The following is an 18,104-nucleotide window of genomic DNA, read 5'->3' as shown; positions in this document are numbered from 1 at the left end:
TTAATGAAAGGTGTTATAACAAAAGCATACGTTTAATTAATAAAAAATATTATAAAGACGAAACAAAGACATATCAAGCATTCTAGACGGTGTTCAAATAACTTCTCTCCGGCGTGGGAATAGAAAGGCCGTAAGCTGGTTGTGAGTTACAATCTAGCCTGCCAGGGTAACGTTTATAGAATCAAGTTTCAAAGATAGGATTGATTTTTCCACCTTGTATAGTTAGTCATTTTTTATATTCCTTGATCACGAATAAGATTAAAAGCATAAATAGGGATCGTTTATAATTTTGGATATTCCATCCAAAATGTTGCCATAATTACATCATAACGGCTCATATTAGTCATTTTTCAATAATGTGACCACAGCCTACAGATATTAATAAATTCGTGTTATTTAGCCCTAAAATAACACATTATTCAATAATACATTATCAGAGTGTTCGAAAACATAACGTATATGGTTGTTCGTACGTACTACGTAATAGCCGCACCACAGTACAAATATACTGTGGCCGCACTTTGGTCAAATATTAATGAATGAAAACCATGTGTCATGTACTTTACTCATCAGGACAGGGCGGAATCACCCAAAATATAATGCTTTATTGTTTACATACACTATAAGGCTAAATTGGTTTTTAATATAGAGAACATTGTATACCACCGATAACCGAAATGTATAAAATCCAACATCAACTGTGTGATACCATTAAAGAAAGTCAATAAGCTATTACTGTTATGTTCATGGAAAGAAGTAGTATAAAAACTATACAAGCATACTTTTACCGATCATTGTAATTTACAGCACAATTACCTATATCTATTTTTATCAATTAGGTAGATTAACGTAACAATGGAGATAATAGACAATATGGGTTCTTATCATTTGAGAATGACATGCTTTGTTATAACTTTGTAGCCTTTCTTCCAGTTTGCCGAAAGCAACGAAAGGTGAATATAATCATTATTTTTAAATTATTAATATTCGTAAACAGCATGTTTGAAGAAATGGATGTTCGGATTCAACTTCATTTTTAGAGAAAAAACATCTACTGTAGGAGTATATGAAGCCAGATGAGAAATTTTTGCTGCTGTTGACATGATTCTCACGTTTACAACAGCTATCCATAACACTCTCACGCATTTGTTACACGTCTTATCGGCAATGAGAATTGCGAAGTGCAAAGTAAAAGAAATTCGCTTCGATTATTATTTTTCTTAAATGGTATAATTTCAGTTCCCATTCCTTTTCAAGAGCCAAGAGACAGTACGCTGGCCTACTAGACATAGTCAACCAACCATAGTGACATAAATTATTTTATATTAAAAAGTCTTAGAAGATAAAAAAACAACCTAGAAATATAGAAATTTATAAAGAAAGTTTTCTTCGCATACTGTGCTGTAATTGCAGTCGAGCTCTTAATAAAAGTTCTACTACATATTTTAAATAAAACTCACGAAGCAGAAAATTGATACAAGTAAAGAAAATAGCACGGATCAATCGAAGAGGAGTCCATTTTACATCATATTCTAGTGGAAAATTAAGAGCAAAATCGAAGTACTTGTGATATAGGTATTAAATACTGCTTATATAATGACTGTACAATAGACAATGATATAACGTAATTTGAATGATTCATACAAGGTAATCACCGACAAAGGTAAACATTTTCATTGCAAGAACATGTTTAGTTTGATGCAGTTTATACGGGAGTTTAATAGACGTTAAATACTTCAAATTAATACGATTTAAGTAGAGCTGCTACCGCTCATCAGCGGGTTTTTTCAAGTGATACAATAACATAACAATGTATTCATAATTAAATACGGATAACTGTTTATATGTTATGCAAAAGGGTATAAATTATAGAGGAACCGCCACTTATTTATAGCAAAACTTCACGAAACAGTGATGTGATGATGAGTGATAGTCAGTTAAACATTTCAAAGAAATTGCCGAGAACGGGTTTTAAGCAAATACCACTTATATAAAGAGATCGTAATCTTTATTAGTTTTATTTTAATTTGGAACCAAAAACCCGATTTGCTTAAAGAAGCCCATCTTTATTTACAAGTTGCGTTTCCACTTCGGCCGATTTAATGTATGTAATTATGTATATTGAGGGAAGTGTTACAGAGCGCGTGATCGGGAGATAAATTCAGCGAGCATCAAAATGTAACGGGAACTGTACATACGCGTAGGCACGGTGTAGGCGGAAACCGACAATCGAGAGCGCTTTGCCCAGCCGGCTGGCCCACTCTCCAACACCATGTAAATACAGCTACTGTACCTAGTTTGTCGCTGTACTATATTTTTAACCACCAAGTTTTCAAATACAAATGCAAATTGAACAGATATTTTGACGCGGCTTTTAGATAAAATAGAAATACTACCAAAAGTATGGAGTCAGTTTCATGGACAAGCAATTACTATTCGATTCTAGAAATACTCGTAAAACTAAATATGAGCGTAATTAACAGTAAATGTACAGTACTTTAAAAGCGAAAAACATCGTATTTTCACTTCCTACCCATTCGAGATTGTTAACAATTATCTGACGCTATCTGAATATAATGAAATTGCTTTCTTATGTTACCCATTATCAAAACACAACGTATACAAAATGCATTGTATACAAACTAACGTTGATCTTAAAAATATACAAAACAAAATACATCCCCTGAGATGTACAACTTTTCACTTCAATTGCCATATTCAGGCCGGAATGCTGTTGTTTTCCTATTACGCGCAACGCTAATATCAGATGTTTGGAGAGTTCTCAGTTCTTCCATGTAATGATAACAAGTTTATCTTTGAGTTCACTCACCCGGCGCTCTTTTTCCTAAAAAATAACAAATATCTTACCCGTAATTTGATATTTATACAGGAAACTGCGTCGAAATTTCGAAATACTACACTTTTAAAATACCGAAGCACAAATATCCAACGTTTGTCTAAAATTACACAAGCTAAATGACTAAAGTGGACGCCGTGATAAGCTATCGAATGCGTCAGTCTCCACAACAATCATTATCTACTGTTGCTTGATAACACCTGTATGTGTTCGTTTATCGACAACGAACCGATTGTCTAGTTTTTTTTTTGTAGTAAAATAAGCCACAAAGGATCTTAACCACCTGCGAAAAGAATATGCGTATTTTATAGAGCTGATCGAAGCTGTGTTGTGTTGTGAACAGAGGAGAGTTCAACAAGCAGTAGGTAACAATATGCCAAGAAACGGACAATAGATTTTGACTTATGATTACGCAGGTAGACAGTATAAATAAAAGACCCAATACTAGTACTGATGTGTAGGGATCTGGGTTGAGTTTCAGCCTAAGATAATTTTCTTATTACGGAAAAATGTGCGCATGTGATCTTGCAGTTTCACAAGTTTCCCATCCCCTTTTCCGTCCTTAATTGATTTACAATTAATCAGGTGGATAAATCAAATCAATTAAATCGTTCACGTAATATTATGTAAAATAGAAGCGTCCCACCGATATCTATATTCAAATCGAAGACAAGAGTGATATGAAATCAATTAATTCTTGCACATGTCATGTACGTACACAAGGCACGGTGTTTGTGTACACAGCCGATGCATGGGCGTGTGGTGACGTAATGGCAAAGGTTTGCAACGCGACGGTGTGGTATGCTAAACAAGCTCCTTCCTCAGATCGAGTTCGGTAAACGTCCATTTAATGTAACGTAGATATCACTTGAATCACAAATTGAAATTGAATGTGATAGTGTGCTATCACATTGTATGGAAATTATTAAATCTACAGCCAAAGATTTTTTTCATCCAAAATTTACATTAATAAATAACGGTATTGCAAACAAGCTGACGGAAAGTAATCACCATCCCATGTAGACATTTACGCCTTCAAAGAGGCGGCGCTAATGCATCGCCGGCTTAGAACGAGAGCTACTATACACTTTTTAAGAGTCCATGTCATATAGTTCCGGGATACATTCTTTTGGATAACAGTGATCTTATAAAAGCAAATGATTGAATAGACCGCAAATGTCTCAAGTATTATACATATAAGTAGGACGTAAAACGTAAGTTCCACATACGTAACGTACGCACGTAATTACATCCGTATTACGCTGCTAGACCTGGGATATTCCGCCATTAACCAGTAACTTCGTTTTCCTGCACCTCCATGTTTTCTCATTCACACAGTAAATATAACTTGATTGATATGCGCATACGCCGGACGCTGATAAATATACCAGTGCGCCCATGTCGCCACTAATGCATTTTTTTTTTACGACATTAAAGCCAACTTGTATATTGTTATCATATATTATTTTCGGTTTACTTTCACACAATTTATAATACTTTTATGTAAACCTTAGGAAAAATATAAAGACCTTAATAAATTAATGAAAGAAGACTACCAAATTACTGCAAGATTACTCCATCAATGTTATGGCAAGTTATATCATCTCACATAATACTTAACTTTTGCAAGTTTCTTAGTAAGTAAAGAAAATTCCGAGTAATCACAGTAATAGGTGTGTTGAAAGTCACAATGATAAGGTCTATATGAGATTTTTTTATAAATTTGAAATAGCAAATGATCATGCAGTCGACTTGAAGATCAGTGGTATCGTTTGCTCATGGAATGGTACTGCTAAGAGTCGTCACTCCTAGGAATACTGAAGCCAAACACAAATATGTTATCACTCCTCAGGACTAAGATGATCTCTTTTTTTTTATAATATAGGAGTAGCAGACGAGCACCTGATGGTAAGTGGCTACTGCCGTCCATGGACATCTGTAATCAACCCCAGCTAGAATCAGATATTCCTACCTGAGGTCGGCCACAGATGTGCCACTACCCCTGAGGACTAAGCCGGAACGCCTCGGCAAAGTATGTCTCCCTTACCACACCCTTCAAAACGGAACACAGCAGCGCCTAACACTGCTGTTATTCGGTAGAAATACCCATTTAGAATAGGTGTGGCAGTAATTCCACATTCTAACTAGACCAGTCTTACCTCTTATATAATGTATAATTTTATATTAGGATCAACATTGATTTTAATTTCTTATCATCTAATTTTAACATTACAGCACTATAATGTTGCTTACTATGTGATTACCTTTTAAGGGTCAATATATTGTCTACAAATTTAATCAAGAAAATGGACAGTGGAGGACTGTGGAGCTGTGAAGATATTCATATACTACGATCAAAAACAGGTACAGCCAAGCATGTCACACCAGAGCAGCAAATATGTCCAGCAGGGGACTTAGGACTTTATTTTCACTATTTAATGGAAACTCTTCTTAAAATTGAGGTAACAGCGAGCAAATCCAACCAAAGTTCAATATTATTGGTATTCAAATTGTACATTAACAGTTTAAAACACTTATTTTTCGGGAATAAAAAATAAAGTAAGATTTAGCAAGTTACTACAATAAAAGTGACAAAAAGTTTTGCAGGATCACACAAACATATAAAAAGCTGGTTTGAAATATAAGCAGAACTGTGTTATTTGCTGGGAATCTTTCTAACAGATTAGATCAGACAAATAGCTTATTAAGACAAGAATTAAAACACAGGGTTACAACTAAACAGAAGATCATAAGATGCTCACCTTGTAGTGATTGCACTAGCTTACCTTGGGCAGCAATATATTAATTAAAGTGAAAATTCACTTCGAATTTAGATTGTATTGTGTTCCTGAGTAGCAAATAATACTTTTCGCAAAATGTAATGTTGATAGTAAAAGACTGTGTAGGTGTTAAGACCATCTGCTACATAATAAACAGAATAAAACATACCTGAAACTTCTCGAAGTGTTCGCGCTCAGCATCAAGGCTGTTCTTCTTTAACTGGAGCACCCGGGGCAAAGATAATGACGCCATAGGTTTTGCACATGCAGAGGACACCGACGAAATTATAATACCAAGGACCCGGTCTTAGAACTTATGAACTAAAAGGTCCGTGTGCGAGCAACAGCCACAAAAACACCCAATTTAATCTTAATACCGCCACTTTATATTATGTTTCAAAATTTCACCAAATTAAAATAAAGAAACTTTAATAAACGCGATTTATTATTGAAGCTATAAAAACAATCAAAACAGCCTATCGCACGTCATACCACAAAAAGTGAATGAGCTGAACTGAGTAGTGAGTGGGTGGGGTGAATAAAGAGAATTGAATGAGATTTAGTTTTGAGAGATTGATGAATAAATATGTTAGACAGTGAATTATATCGTGCAATATTGCGAATTGTACAATATTATTGACTGTTTAGGGTTAATATTGAAAATTGCGCAAAGATTGAACAAAAGTTTGAGCGAGTTTAATTTTTATTGCACCACATTTTTTTATTGCATCGTGTAGGGTCAGTATTGCGCAATTTTTTTACTCAAATCAAAACCATCGTTTTTATTAAAAATAGGTTTTTTACAGAGCACTTTTTGAATGTCAATACATCTACTGCCACTTCCCAAGGTGTTCAGTTATGTAAAGAACTATTCTCAATCTCCGATAGAACACGAAAACATTGCGCAGTTCGTATTATTGCGCAATATAATTGTTCGTTTGGAGTCAGTGCGCCTTATCTCATTGTACAATAAAAAGTATTGTACAATGTTATTGTAGATCTAGGGGCAGCCTTAGGGGGGATTTAGTATCTAGAAATTGGCTAGAAAGAAAATTGTAAATGTAATTGAGAAATGTAAATAAAATCTGTAGCAACTGCGATATATAATCAAATTCAACAAGAAAGGAATACAATGTCTGATAATAATTTGTTTAAAACAAGGTATTGTTAGTTTTCCATTACACTTCGTAACTTATTTATATAGATTCTATCCTTTAGGCCAATGGTACATATTTCTCGCCCATTGCAATACAGAAAATTAGCAACAAAATAATAAATAAATAGTTGTCAACAGTGTGCCACACCCCTAACGATAGATATATAGAATATCATTCATTCATCAGTAATATTGATCTGTTTTAAATCAGTTTTACTGATAGTGAATGTGCAGCTGTTTAAAAATAAAGTATCTGTGCTTTTATGTCAAATTTGACAGCTGTCTTTTTCATCTCAAGTTCGGTTGATCTTGATGGTTGCAAGGTTTCTTGATTTTATTTTTCCGCGATTCCGGCATCGAGCATCGCGGTGGATGAGATTGTTGAATAAAACATTTTTATTATTGTAATCTTATTCTGAGCTTAATTATAAGAAGTGATCACGATGGAGTTTTTAGAATATAATGACGTGCAGGCGGAAATAAAAGGAGCTATGGTATGTTCCACATGGAAAAGTTGTGTTGTTCAAAACAAAATTATGAAACTTATTGTTTTAACTAATTTATATGAATTCAGGTTCCAGGAAGATTGAAAATGACTGATCAGAACATAGTGTTCAAGAACAGTAAGACAGGAAAAGTAGAGCAGATATCCGCGAACGATATTGATCTTGTAAACTTTCAAAAGTTCATCGGATCTTGGGGCTTGAGAATATTCTTGAAGAATGGCACATTACACAGATATGGTGGTTTCAAAGATGGGGTAAGTATACTCAACAATAAAGCTAATGTTAAATATTTTGTAATACGAGCTAGAGACTATAAAATCTCACAAGTTTTAACAATGTTTATGTATTGTAATTGCAAATTATTGGGCAATAACTTCAAATAATACACTATAGCAAATAATTATTAAATAATTCATTTAAACATTACAGTCCAAGTAACCTTGATTTGTAAGTTGCAATACTCACATGTTCCATTTTTGCACATCATAACATGTAACAAGTTATTTCTGCTATCATCAGTTGTTTCCTTTAAATTATGTTAGTTTATGCACACTACTTAGAAATTAAAGAATCATCCATTTTTCCCATCAAACAAAAAAATGTTACAGGAACAAGAAAAAGTGGCAAAATTCTTCAAAGCAAACTACCATAAGGACATGTTGGAGAAGGAGTTGTCCCTGAAGGGCTGGAACTGGGGCACGGCCAAGTTTAACGGAGCTGTGCTCAGCTTCAATGTGGGCTCCAATACTGCCTTCGAGATCCCATTGCACTATGTGTCTCAGTGCAACACTGGCAAAAATGAAGTCACTCTTGAATTTCATCAGGTATCTTTGAAATGATTTTTGACAAATACTTTTATTGTCTTAAGTTGCAACAAATTGAGGTTATAGATATAATTAACAAGATGTAATCATAAATAGATCATTTTTATAAAAATAAAAAATCAACTGATGTAGCCAGCTATTTTGAAATTCATCAAGCCCTTAAGACTGGGAAGAGGCACAGAAGGAAATATATATATAAAATAGTGGTGCACGCGGCTTCGCCTGCATTTTAAAGAAATAAAATGACATAGATAAAATGGAAAATTTGTACCTGCATTGGAAAGACAGTGGTGCCATCTGTTGAAAATTGGTCTTACCAACTCCCAAACCCTCATGGGCTCTTTGCTACGGCAACTTTGCTAAACACACTTGATCAAATGCATAATTTCCGATTCTATAACTACTTACGAATTAAAAATTATTTAAAGAAACCTTTTCCCACGGACTAAATTGTGAATCTAAACCATTCTCAAGTCCCCTTGGACACACACAATAAATTTCATCAAAATCAGTCCAGTCGTTTAGGAGGAGTTCAGTGACATACACACGCACATAAGAAATATATATATAAAGATATATGCTTGCAAAAGATTAATTTTGCATTTGAGTAAAAAGGAAAGATAACCTATATGAGGTTGGTTGGTTGAATTTTGTTAGAAGGCCTCATTTAAGTTCCTCTACCATAAACCTTACCCTTAAATGCAGAACAGAAAGGTTTAAAGATTAACAACAGATAATATTTTTTTTAATTCTGATGCTAATTTATCTAACTTAAGACAGAACATTATTTTCACAATGAGATTCGAGTTTATAAGCATTATATATCATTGTTAATTTATAATTTGAATGTACTTTCATTTTCTCAACAGCTTGGAAGGAGTATGCATTTATTTTCAACCATCCAACCATCTAACTGTAATATATTGTTGATGTAGGGTAAAAAAATTATGTTTCCAATTTCCCAGAACAGCTTTCTATCACTGAAATTATGTCACTATGTGTGTAAGAATATTTAATGCTGTTCCTATGGAAATAAAAGACTCGCCATTAACAAGGTTCAAACAAAACCTAAGAGTGACTAATTGTTAAGTCTACAATGTGCAAGAATTTCGTGATATGAAATAATTAATTAATATTTATTCACTGATATTAATCTTTATTAATTATTACATTCATAATCTTATTGTATAAAAGGTGTAAAATCCTGACATTATATAATTTATGCAACTTTGTAAATTATGATATTTGTGTAATATTTTGTTTAAATACCTTAACTTTATAATAATTTTGTACACTGATGACAAAATGCATAATATTGTGTTGTTAAAATATGTATATTAAGCATTTGCAATTAACCAATAAATTTGATTTGATTTCAGAATGACGATACCCCAGTATCACTAATGGAAATGCGATTCCATATTCCCACAAGCGAGTTGGCAGGCGACATGGACGCAGTGGACGCGTTCCATCAACAGGTCATGAACAAGGCTAGCGTCATCTCCGTCTCTGGTGATGCTATCGCCATCTTTCGTGAGCTACAATGTCTTACGCCTCGGTATGCGGTTTGATCAAGAGTTTTCTCAGAATAACAAGTATAAAACATGTTCAAGGCATCATTCATAATAATGATTTTCAATATTTTAAGTTTTTTTCAAGCTATAATTTACCAACTACTGATGAGGGCAGTTAAAAAAAGGCCATATTTAAATCTAAAGCTATATCAATATTTGTGCAAATAGTTTAATTATATATTCAGGATTAACTCTATATATTTCCACTAATATTATAATTTGGTAACACCTTTCTAACTGAGAATTAAAAATACAATCAGTACAGTGAGATTATTTAGGACTGAAAAATATTACTTCTAGGATATATCTTTACTAAATACTAATATAGATTAATTTAAGTTCACTCAAAATACATAGTTCAATTTTTCTTTCACAGTGGTCGCTATGACATCAAGGTGTTCCAGACATTTTTCCAGCTCCATGGTAAAACATTTGACTACAAGATCCCAATGTCGACGGTACTTCGTCTATTCCTGCTGCCACACAAGGACACAAGGCAGATGTTCTTCGTAGTATCCCTCGACCCTCCAATCAAACAGGGTCAAACCAGATATCATTACCTAGTATTATTATTCGGCATTGAAGAGGAGACTAGTTTAGAATTACCGTTTACTGAGTAAGTTAAATTGTATAACAGTATTTCTTCTTTTACATACCCCATAACCTCAAATTGTCTATAATTTTATTGTATTCAATAAAAAATAAATTAATACATAACTTGAACCATTCTGTGATAACTATAGAACTAAATTGATAAAAATTACTAACAATTTTAAATAGGAAGAAATTGTGGGGTCACAATAGAAATATAATTATAAAAGAAATAGAGTAAATTGTAATTGAAATTGTTTACAGGGAAGAACTTAAGGAGAAATATGAAGACAAAATAAGTAAGGAGCTTTCAGGTCCTACATATGAGGTACTCTCAAAGATAATGAAGGTGATCATCAATAGAAGAGTGATTGGGCCAGGGGACTTCAAAGGGTAAGCTTACAATATAATTTCACAATGCTTGTATTATATGTTTTGTCATATTTAGCAGTTAAATTAATAATCATAATTGGATATAAAATTGTTATACTATGGTCACCATTTGTATTTCCTCTATTTAGTCTATTTTATGTACTAGCTGTTTTAAGGAAGAACTGCTATTATAAAACAACAGATTAAAATTAGGCCATACGCGCGTTTTTTTTGTAGCAATTTTAATTTGCATTCTGTTTTATAGTAATTTCCGCTTTGTGATGCATCAATGCAAAGGAATTCGTATAATGACTGACATACTTATATGCAATCGTATTTCAGAATCTTGTGACGCTCTTGTTGGTGTACCCAAAAGACTTCTACAGACTGAAATATATTAATTTATGCGTAATAAAATTTTGACGTTCATATGTCTTTTTTATATTTGTTATTTCTTAGTATAGACATTTTTTAATTTGCATGTTGTCGTCACCTATAATGGTCCTGGCACTTACGACTTATATAGTCTGAAGTTGTTGCGAGCAGGTGTAGTCATACAATTTGCTATGGCAAAGCGATTCATTTCTATATTCAGAGCGGACTAGTAGTTTTACGCGGACTATACCTACATGCGTTTTGTTTAATATTTAGTGCACTAGTGTACTGTACGTTGGCGATTCAATGAATAAATAAATTTTTGTAGACACCACAAGACGCCTGCGATCGCGTGCTCGTACAAGGCGGCGGCGGGCTACCTGTACCCGCTGGAGAAAGGCTTTATCTACGTGCACAAGCCGCCCGTGCACATCCGCTTCGAGGAGATTGCCTCGGTCAACTTCGCTAGAGGCGGCGCGTCTTCCACTAAGTAATTGAAATTTTCTTTTGCGTTACTTTTTCTCGTTTTTGAGGGTTCCGTACCCAAATAAAAACGGAACCCTATTACTAAGGTGTCGCTGTCTGTTCGTCTGTCACAGGGTTCTCTTTTGAACTCTAATATGTACAGACACTTGAAAATTTTCAGATAATAGAAGTAGAAAACAAACAAATACTCCTATATCCTTGTTCTTTATGAAGTAGGTAATAAAAGAAAAGTTATAAAATAGATATGAATTTATGCCCATACTTGGGATTTATGCCCCTTGCCGTGAATATACAACTAATATATTACATTGTTTACAGGTCGTTTGACTTTGAGATTGAACTGAAGTCTGGCAGTGTTCACACTTTCAGCAGTATAGAAAAGGGCGAATACGCTAAATTGTTTGATTACATAACTTCTAAGAAACTCCATGTGAAGAACACTGGCAAAAATGTAAGTATATATTTTATATATTTACAAAGTAAACGCTATTTATTATATGATGAGAAGTTTGATGTATTGTTTAAAATAAAATTGAGTAAATTCTAATATTTTGGTTCCTGATTGGTTTTGTATGATGTTTGTTGACTGGATACCAAGAATGGTAAAGAAGTAATAGAGGGGCGGTACTAAATGTTGATTTAGAATTCTGTGCTTTACCTTCATATCAGGTTTTACTTTTGGGATTGATTCAAGACAGAGTACCGTAGTGGAGCTACAACTATAGAAAGCCTTATCATTGTTATATTTACAGGACAAAGCGCTGTACGACGATGACTTTGGTGACTCGGACACGGAGAAGGAACCTGATGCGTACTTGGAGCGCGTGAAGGCGGAGGCCAAGGAGCGGGACAGCGACGACAGCGACGGCTCCGACGAGAGCACCGACGAGGACTTCAACCCCGACAAGGCCAAGGAGAGCGACGTGGCCGAGGAGTGAGTACATTGCATCGTCACGTACCGGCACAGCCAAGGAGCGGACGGTGACGGCTCCGACGAGAACACTTCAACCTAGCCTGCGCTGGTTTTAACAATTTTTACAACATCCTTTACGTTTCTAATCTAAATATAACAAGTAATCCCTGATTAACTGGATCATAGGATCTATTTCTGTTCAACTCATTCCACATGATGTAATTAATGTAACTGTAATGCATTTTTATTTTTGTGTAATGTTTTTTTTTCTCAATTTTGTTTAGATATGATACAAACCCATCGTCGTCGGAAGATTCAGACGCGTCCGGTGCCTCTGGTGCTTCTGGAGACAAAAAGGAGAAGAAGAAGGAAAAGAAACCCAAGAAAACCATTACAGTTGTAAGTGATTTTGTAATAAAATTCTCGTGTCACAATGTTAGTTGCCGTACTCCTCCGAAACGGCTTTACCGGTTTTCACCAAATTTTATTTGCATATTCAGTAGGTCTGAGAATCGGTTTCTATCTATTTTTTATACCCCTAAGTGATAAGGGTTGTTCATCCTTAACATTTTTTTATTTATATGGCAACACAACGTTTGCCGGATCAGCTAATTTTGTAATAAAATGTTATTGTCGTCTTTTAATATTAAGTAAGTTAAATAGAACAACTGCTTCCAAGGTGCTACACACATATAGGTTATCTCATTGCTACAAACATAAAACATCCTGTATGATATTTTGGTTGAAGGAAGAGTTTACTTAACATTTCTGAACGACTTTTTCTAATTACCATTTGCACAAAATATCATGTGAATATACTTTAACGCAAATTGGGGATGAATAATCATTTAGCTTGTTTAATTTTACGATTATTAAAAGTTGCCCCAATGTTATCCAATGTATTTTTGTGCAGTAGCGTAGCATATTACAAGAATTAATCCATAGGCTTTCCATTTATTTCTTTACAAAATGCACAGCTTAATTTAAACATGCAAAATATGTAACTAAATATTTATCGTAAAGCAAAAATAAAATATTAAGTTACATAATTATGTACTCATTAATATCTCGTATTTTAGCCGGACCAGCCACGCAAGCGCAAGGAGAAGACGAAGAAACGCGAGAAAGACGTGAACGCACCAAAGCGGCCGTCCACCGCCTTCATGCTGTGGCTCAACGAGAACCGCAAGAACATCGTGGAGGAGAACCCCGGCATCAAGGTCACCGAGATCGCCAAGAAGGGCGGCGAGCTGTGGCGCGATCTCAAGGATAAATCTGTACGTCAGACTGAAATATTTTACGTATTAAGAATAAAATTTCAGTTAAATTATATTATGTAATCTAGCCAACCCAGGATCCTGATAAGGATTTAAGGAACTTATTGTTACTAATTATTAGGCCTTTAGGCTCTTTAAAGCCTATCATTAACTTGAAATTTGCTTACTTATTCATCTGCCTAAGTGTTTGGTATTTTGGATTAAAATATGGACATTTTGTACATACTAAATCTTATTTAAACGTTGATGTGACAATTAACGAAATCAATCTGAATCTGATATTGTTTTCGAAATATAAAAAATAGTACTTTTGTGAAGTAATTAACTGCATGAAAATATATAATGTACAATAATATAATTCGCACATATCATGTCATCTTTATAATTACACATACATTAATACATAAAATTATTTTTATATTCATTGAATCTCTACAGGAATGGGAGGAGAAGGCTGCCAAGGCGAAAGAAGAATACAATCAAGCTATGAAGAAATACAAGGACAGTGGTGCCGCGGACGAGTTTAAGCAGAAGAAGAAGTTGGCGGAGAAGGAGCGTAAAGCCGCGGAGAAGAAGACCAAGCCGCCGCCGGCTAAGAAGAGCAAGGCCGCGGCCGCAGGACCCAGCCCCGGGAAGTTCACCAGCAAGGAGTTCATTGAGGACGACGATAGCTCCTCTGACTCTGATAAGGAGAAGGAGAAGAAGCAAGATAAGAAGCCGTCTAAGAACACTAAAGAGGTGAGTGAAACTCCTATGCTTTAAGTCACGTCTAAACACATTAAAGATTCATTTGAAACTATAAGGGAGATAAAGTAAGTTTGAATCTTATTTGTTTAAATTTCTACCTAAGCATAAGTGCTCGTATTAATAACAAATAGGTTTACTTATTCTGTTCTGAGAAGCGTTCATAGGCCATATATGTTGACGACAGCGCTAAAACACAATGTCTTATATAACATTCCTCAATGAAACATTATATATTTAAAATTATCTAAAATGAACCCTTAGAATACATTCGCTCACATAAAATGAATCATACAATTAAATTTTATTTTGAACTAAGGATCAATATTTGGTTAATTACATTACGGAAATGCTAAAGAAAAATTTGATGTTAGCAGAGCAAGGAGTCAAAGAAAGAAAAGGCGAAGAGTTCGTCATCAGAGGCGGCGTCCTCGGGCTCCGCGGACGAGAGCGGCAGCGGGAGCGATTAGTTCTAGAATACACTTAAGTTAATGTTAAGTTACTTAATAAATGTAAATTAAGATACGATTAAGTTTGTTTAGAATTCTATTGTACTTAGCGTCAAACTTTTAGGTAACCGAAGATGGTTTTGAGCTGTGTAGCAATAGAAAATGTCGAAATTAGCAGCGAAGTTGTTGCACCCACAGGACACAGTTGAATCCTCAAAGTAAACTAAAATTTTGTCGCTAAGCTACTGCTGTCATCCGGTCTCGGTCAGTTCATTCCAATTCAGTCTATGACTGCTGGTATTTGTGATTATAAATAATTCGGTATGATGATTGATTGTAATCCAATGCTAGAAGGTTGCTTCCGTTTAATTTTTGTCTAAAATGCCTAAGTGATACAGATCTAAAAGGTATGCCATGGAGGAAGCTTCCTTGGTGAAAAGTACGCAAATATAAAATTACATAATTTCAATATTAATGACGTATTGTCATGCTACAGACGTAACTTATTTATCACAGATGATTTTTCAGGATAAGAATGATTTAAAAATACTAACTTAGAAGGATCAAATTCTGGAAAATAATGACAAAGGATAAAATTTAAGAAAGTGGACATATAGTATTAAAGATATACAATTAATATTTCTGTAGATACCGTATTACAACTGAATTATTTGAGCATTTTCGATCAAGATTGGATAACAGTAGATAGGTTACGAATGTGATGTTGAATATTTGCACTTTACAATGTGTTTTGTACATGATTTTTGTGAATTAATATTTTTCCACAAAAGTAATTATAGTGATAATATAATAAGATTTATGCTATTATAAGTTGGAATAAAAAATAATAATAAAAACCATTAGCCTAATCTAAAATGACCTGTTTATATTACGTTCCATCTTCCATCATGCGTATTTTGCAAGTTGTATGTTTTAAAAAATATACGTATAAAAATCATTTTCGTAATAATATTTAATTTCCCTGAACTCTACATATTTTTGCTGTATCTAAACGAAGTCTTTAGAACGTCAGAAAATATCAATCAATCATTTATTTGCGGGAAATATATGAATATGTTCGATTTATATATGTTAAAGATAAAAGGATGGGGATGGTTGATGAAGCATAATCAAAAGCCTCGTTTCCTACTACCGTGTGATAACAATGTTCGTATTGTATTCTCATGTGAGGACTACGAGGAGTGGATGGATTATTTATGCAATTTCTTTTTTCTATGTCGAACTTCTAACTGCTAAAACTTGGCCGATTGAGACTCAGTTCATAGTTATAATAATAGATTATTATCTATTATTATACTGATTATTATCTATTATTACATCTATTGATGTTGTTGTAAAAAGTGTATCTGTATCAAATTACATCTCTTTGGAGTATTTTTAAAATGAGTGCGTATATCAATGTGCGTACAGCAAGAAATGAAACTACGTATTAGAATACGTTTCGTGCGCCATAAATATCATTGATCGTAGTATAGCGTAACGCATACCAATAGTCTTTTCTGCAAAACATTTACTAGCCATCTTTATGGTGTCGATTTTCGTTCGTCTTTTTGGAAAAAAGTACATCTTTAGATAATGGAAAGACACTTTCAGGAAATATAAGTAAAAGATAGTGTTGAAAGAAAGCTATCTGGCGCGAAAGTTTCCCATTGATATTTTCTTAGAGAATTGATGCCATAATTCTTCTGATTCTTGTGCATTTTGCCTATTTTCAAAGACCTTTATGTCATAAAATATGTCAACATTATATACAAATGAAATATATTACACACGCTTATACATTGTACACAAACTTAAGTTGGGATCTAGTGTTTTTCGTTTATTCACGATAGAAAAAAAAGTGTGACAATTTTTCAAAAGTACGTCAATATCAGGGCCTAACATCCGACCCAGATCAAGTACCTTACATCATAATTATAATATAACATGAATATAACTAGCAACTTTATATTATAACACTTGTTAATTGAGTGTAAACTGTTTCAACAAATTAGTAATTTAACAACAAGACTAAATAATTAAGAATAAATTATAAGATATTTGTTTGAGTTAATTTCTGCTAAAATAAAAAAAAAATCCTGTTCATAAATAAAAATTGTTAAGAGACTTTTTGTGCTCATAATAATTTTAACAAAAAGTTGTAGTATTTAGTACTTGATGGTCGAAAAGATCATTGTTGAAAGTTTGAAACAAATTGTGTTGAGCTCGTGCTGATTATAACTTAAAATTCAAGTTGTGTGTTTAATGATTATTCTATTAATATAATTATATTATTGTACGTTGATGTTATATTGTATGTTCGTCAATTTTAAACAATAATATACAGTTTACGTATACTATGATTTTTCTTTACTCATATTAAAATAATACAAGCGCTGCTGTAAAAATATAGCTGCTAAGTTAGTCTGCTATTTTTTTTATTTAAAGAGGAAGAATGATGCAAGCCATTTAACGTAATATTTCATTCGACATTCATATTTTAATATGCAACGGGTAAAAAGCCCTTTTGTTTATTCATTTTCGATCAAATTCGTTCTCACGTACCCAAACGTGCAATAGATGCACGTATTGTTTGCAGTTTCGCACCCAAGCCACCCGAACTGCAAAAGGGCGCCAAGCTAACCGCTCTCCCTTTTTTCGTTCCACGAAGGGCTCCTTTGCCGCGAAATAGTAACAATAGTCTAAAGTATTATTAATAGGAAACGCATTGAATGCATCTCAGTGCAACGGTTACGTCTTAGTTTTTTTTTTGCCTTTCCCATAACGGAAACTATTCAAGGGAATTTAGAGACCTTTCTGTTCGCCATTGCGTAAATCATTAAAGCTTTATTATAATACTTTGTGTTTTTTATATTCCAGTTTATCATCCGTAACATAAAAGGGTCAACATTATATTAATAATATAAAAATAACATAGGTCCATAGATTTACTTAATTAGGTTACTACAACTGACTAGGATTAGGACAGGGATTATAAACAATTTTAACCGATGTCAAGAAATACTTAAGAAAGAAGCTTCTGTTCTTCTAGGTAGGTCTCACAATGCGCGTGGCGTAGTTGACACGACACCAGTCTAACATGCAAATACTTCCAGGTGTAACCCCTACGCAGACATTAAAACGGTAAAATGTAAATATATTTTCTATGTCTGGATATTTAATACTTTATACGTTTTTAG

At 33.8% G+C, this 18,104-nt stretch overlaps 2 protein-coding genes across 3 annotated transcripts in view; one reads left to right on the top strand and one right to left on the bottom strand.

Annotated features, from left to right (window-relative positions):
• Positions 1-6,171, bottom strand: part of Hip1 (Huntingtin interacting protein 1) — a 36,652-nt gene extending 30,481 nt beyond the window's left edge. Inside the window, exon 1 of the mRNA XM_073093319.1 lies at positions 5,807-6,171. Coding sequence (XP_072949420.1) covers positions 5,807-5,890 — 84 coding nt within the window. The 5' untranslated portion in view covers positions 5,891-6,171. The remainder of the gene's footprint in view (positions 1-5,806) is intronic.
• A 909-nt stretch (positions 6,172-7,080) lies between these two features.
• On the top strand, positions 7,081-15,862 carry Ssrp (structure specific recognition protein). 2 transcript variants are annotated; one of them, XM_073093317.1, is made up of 13 exons: positions 7,081-7,287; positions 7,368-7,553; positions 7,908-8,123; positions 9,503-9,681; positions 10,074-10,313; positions 10,553-10,681; positions 11,364-11,525; positions 11,840-11,972; positions 12,274-12,455; positions 12,719-12,833; positions 13,514-13,711; positions 14,150-14,449; positions 14,833-15,862. In XM_073093317.1, exons 1-13 carry the CDS (start codon positions 7,237-7,239, stop codon positions 14,923-14,925), a joined length of 2,184 nt encoding a protein of 727 aa, XP_072949418.1. In that variant the 5' UTR covers positions 7,081-7,236; the 3' UTR covers positions 14,926-15,862. The 2 variants fall into 2 exon arrangements, with proteins under 2 accessions (XP_072949418.1, XP_072949417.1); XM_073093316.1 differs by having other exon boundaries at positions 14,830-15,862.
• The last annotated feature ends 2,242 nt before the right edge of the window (positions 15,863-18,104 follow it).

This window comes from Epargyreus clarus, unplaced genomic scaffold (genome assembly GCF_041222505.1).
Source record: "Epargyreus clarus isolate Ecla_fem2 unplaced genomic scaffold, WU_Ecla_fem_2.2 ptg000004l, whole genome shotgun sequence".
Classification (NCBI taxonomy): domain Eukaryota; kingdom Metazoa; phylum Arthropoda; class Insecta; order Lepidoptera; family Hesperiidae; genus Epargyreus; species Epargyreus clarus.
The sequence above is the reverse complement of the archived record's forward strand: the minus strand, read 5'-3'. Positions and strand labels throughout refer to the sequence as shown.

Excerpts from the sequence above, each read along its gene's own strand:
- Ssrp (XM_073093316.1), top strand. The coding sequence starts at position 7,237 with ATGGAGTTTTTAGAATATAATGACGTGCAGGCGGAAATAAAAGGAGCT. Across the intron at positions 8,124-9,502 it reads TCACTCTTGAATTTCATCAG|AATGACGATACCCCAGTATC; the intron begins GTATCTTTGAAA and ends ATTTGATTTCAG. Across the intron at positions 11,973-12,273 it reads TGAAGAACACTGGCAAAAAT|GACAAAGCGCTGTACGACGA; the intron begins GTAAGTATATAT and ends TTATATTTACAG.